Source organism: Octopus bimaculoides, chromosome 20 (genome assembly GCF_001194135.2).
Source record: "Octopus bimaculoides isolate UCB-OBI-ISO-001 chromosome 20, ASM119413v2, whole genome shotgun sequence".
Lineage (NCBI taxonomy): Eukaryota > Metazoa > Mollusca > Cephalopoda > Octopoda > Octopodidae > Octopus > Octopus bimaculoides.
The window spans coordinates 44,061,016-44,064,422 of record NC_069000.1 but is presented as its reverse complement, the minus strand read 5'-3'; the positions used below and the strand labels follow the sequence as shown (position 1 = coordinate 44,064,422).

At 44.2% G+C, this 3,407-nt stretch overlaps 1 protein-coding gene across 1 annotated transcript in view; it reads right to left on the bottom strand.

The window, feature by feature from the left end:
• The window catches only part of LOC106870057 (zinc finger protein 271), a gene marked incomplete at its 3' end in the record, with an annotated part of 7,271 nt that continues 3,864 nt past the window's right edge, over positions 1–3,407 (bottom strand). Inside the window, exon 2 of the mRNA XM_014916029.2 lies at positions 1–2,551. Coding sequence (XP_014771515.1) covers positions 1–2,241 — 2,241 coding nt within the window. The remainder of the gene's footprint in view (positions 2,552–3,407) is intronic.

Sequence of the window (3,407 nt, the reverse complement as noted above, 5' to 3'; positions counted from 1 at the left end):
CTTGTACGGACGATCGGTGTTGTGAACAAGCTGATGCTGCTTGAGATGTGATGCCGTCCCATACGACTTGTTGCACAGCTCGCACTTGTGGTTGCGTTCGCCAGTATGACTACGCAGGTGGGCAGTCAAACCGTAAGACTTCCGGAACCCTTTTTCACAAAACTGACATTTGTATGGCCTGTAGCCGGTGTGAATCATTTCGTGGACACGCAGGTCTCCAACACGCCTGAATGCTTCTCCACAGTGGCTGCAGTTGTAGGGTTTAACTCCTGTATGAATGCGTAGATGTACAGTCAAATATTCGGAAGCAGAAAACCCTTTCCCACAATATTCGCAGCGAAAGGGTTTCTCGCCGGTGTGAATTCGCAAATGCTTCTGATAATGATCGAGTTTTGTGAACTGCTTACCACAGTGTTGACATTTGTGCATGTCTCCGGTGTGTAGTTTTAGATGTGTACTATAATGGCTGCTGGAGCGGAACCGACTTTCGCAGTAGTCACACTTGTATGGTTTCTCGCCAGTATGTATGCGTCTGTGTGACAGTAAGTTTCCTCGCTGAGTAAAGGTCTTGGCACAGAACTCACACTGGTGGGGCGAAACTCCTGTATGTTTGCGGGTGTGTTTTGTCAAGTCGTGCCGCCGTCGACATGTGTAGGTGCAGTATTCACATTTGAAGGGTTTCTCAGGTTTTATATCAGCAGTTGAAGACTTTGTCTCAGATCCAGTACCATCTTGGCTGCCACCATTCTGATTGTCAGCGTTTCCATCGGAACCAAGTTTCTTTTCAGCATCATCTGCAGAGTTGACAGATGTTTTGGTGGTAACAGTGGACTCTGATACATGCGTGCGTTTGTGGGAGGTTAAGTGGGTACTCTGAGTGAAAGCTTTGTCACACTGGTCACATTTATAGGGTCTGTCTTTCGAGTGGGTCTTTTGAAAGTGGTCCTTCAACTCCCAGCGCCTTCGGAATGCTTCAGGACAGAACTCGCACTTGTAAGATTTAGCAAAAGCCTCGTTGGAATCGACGCCGTCTTCTCCGCCATGATTCAGTTTGACGTGCTTTGTCAGACTCCCCATAGACATGAAAGCTTTGGGACACAGGCCACAGTTGTATGGCTTCTCGCCAGTGTGTGTCCTTTCGTGGGCAATGACACTACTGGCTCGGATGAAACCACGATCACAGTGAGAGCACCGGAAAGGACGGTCATTGGTATGTATTTTCTGGTGCTTCGACAAGTTACTTGACTGTGTGAACTGTTTCCCACAAACTTTGCACTGGAATGGCCTCTCACCTGTATGGATTCGGATGTGAGCACGCAAGTCACCAGATCGTTTAAACGCTTCAGTGCAGTAAGTGCATTTATAAGGTCTTTCCCCGGAATGGTTCCTCAGGTGTATGGTCAGGTGATATGGCTGGGTAAACGACTTCTCGCAGTGCACACATTTGAATGGACGTTCACCAGTGTGCACACGAATGTGTTTTGTCAGATGAGAAGCAACGGCAAACGCTTTGGGACAGTATGAGCATTTGTGGGGTTTGCCGTGGCGGTGGATGAAAATGTGAGCAGTTAGTCGATAGGAGACAGCAAATGCACGTGGACATAAGGGGCATTGAAAGGGCCTTACACCGGTATGGGTACGAATGTGGGAGTCCAAGCGATCCTGAAATGCGAAGGCCCTGTCACAATATGTACATTTGAAGGGACGTTCGTGTAGATGAGCAGTGCGTACGTGACGAGTGAGACTACTGGATGTGGTGAATGCCCGGGGACAGCAGACGCAGGGGTAAGGGCGGTCTTTGGTATGAGTTCGTAGATGAGTGACGAGGTGATGTGACTGAGTGAACGCACGGTCACACTGCTCGCATTTGTATGGTTTCTCGCCGGTGTGAGTGCGCACGTGTATGGACAACTGCTTGGCCTTCGGGAAGTATTTTCCACAGTATTCACATTTATAGGGTCGGAGCTCAGTTAGCAACTTGCGTTTTGGTCTTGTGCTTCTGACAGGTCGCCTCCTTGGTTCCTGACTGGAACTCAACAATTTGTTCAACATTTTAGCAGATTTCTTAGCGGCCCTTGGCCTGAGGGTCGGAGCAGGAGGTGACGCTGGTGCATTGCTATCAGTGACATTCTCATCATTTGCAGAGGCCTCTTCTTTTCTCTCTGGACTTTTCTCCAAAGTATTATCATCCGACAGCAAGAGGGTAATGGTTTTCTCCTCATCATCGCTATCACTTGACATCTTGTCTATCAAAACAAAACTCCAAACAGACTTCTTTCTCAAGTTTGATTGCTTCTTTCTCTTTCTCTACTTCGATCTCAGCCAAAAGTATACACAAGACATAGTACTCGGGAAGAGAGAAAAAGAAAAAGGACAGCAGCTGAAAATTATACACACATATCTATATGCTTATATGTGTGTGTGATTACATATATATATATATATATATATATGTAGATGTATGTATAACTGTTACCTTACCAGATTATAGGAAAAGGAAGGTAACACTTTCATGGTGCTCACTAACTGACCAATCTCATTCCAGCAACACCTATAAAAGACAAAAGAAAGAAAAATATTAAAAAAATTAAATTAAAAGAAGAAATAATAATAAAAAAAATAGTCAGTCAAAAACTATATTTGTGTCGTATAGATGTAATTGGTAAATGAAGTGAAGAAATGTAGGCAATGTATTTACGGGTACAACCACTTCAAAAGCATCCAGTCCACACTGTAAAATGGTTGGCGTTTGGAAGGGCATCCAGCTGTGAAAAAACCATGTCAAAACTGACCTCGCCTGTGCTTGTGCCATGTAAAAAGAACTCAGTCCACTATGTTGGGTGGTTGGTGTTAGGAAGGGCATCCAGCTGTAAAAACCCTAGAAGTCTGGTGCTGGCTTCTTCCTGGGAGGCTCCTGTCAAACTGTCCCACCCATGCCAGCATGGAAAGCAGACATTAAACAATGATGATGATGATTACTCTGAGTAAAAGCAAAATGACATAAGGTAGAGGGGAGTTGTTAGTCTTGCAACATGCAGCTTCTTTAGAGCCAGTCTTGCAATAAAATGTATTCAGTCTGCATAGAAATTTGGCTCACGATAGTAAGAAGGGTAACCGGCTGTTGTAGCTATGCGGAAAGTGAAGAAATGAATAGAAGAGATGTGGAGCTTTAATACTGAGATTGAAAAGCAAGGGCAAATTATGCCTACCGAATCTACAAAAAAATAAAATAAGATTTTTTGCATTTTATGCAGAGTAATCAGAGTAACCTTCATAATTTTATTGAATTAGGTGCATATTTTGCCATAAAAGGAAAATGTTACTATTGATCTATTTTATTCAAGGAAGGCACTGCTTACCTTGCCTACCCAGGTGACACGTCCCTGACATATATATATATATATATA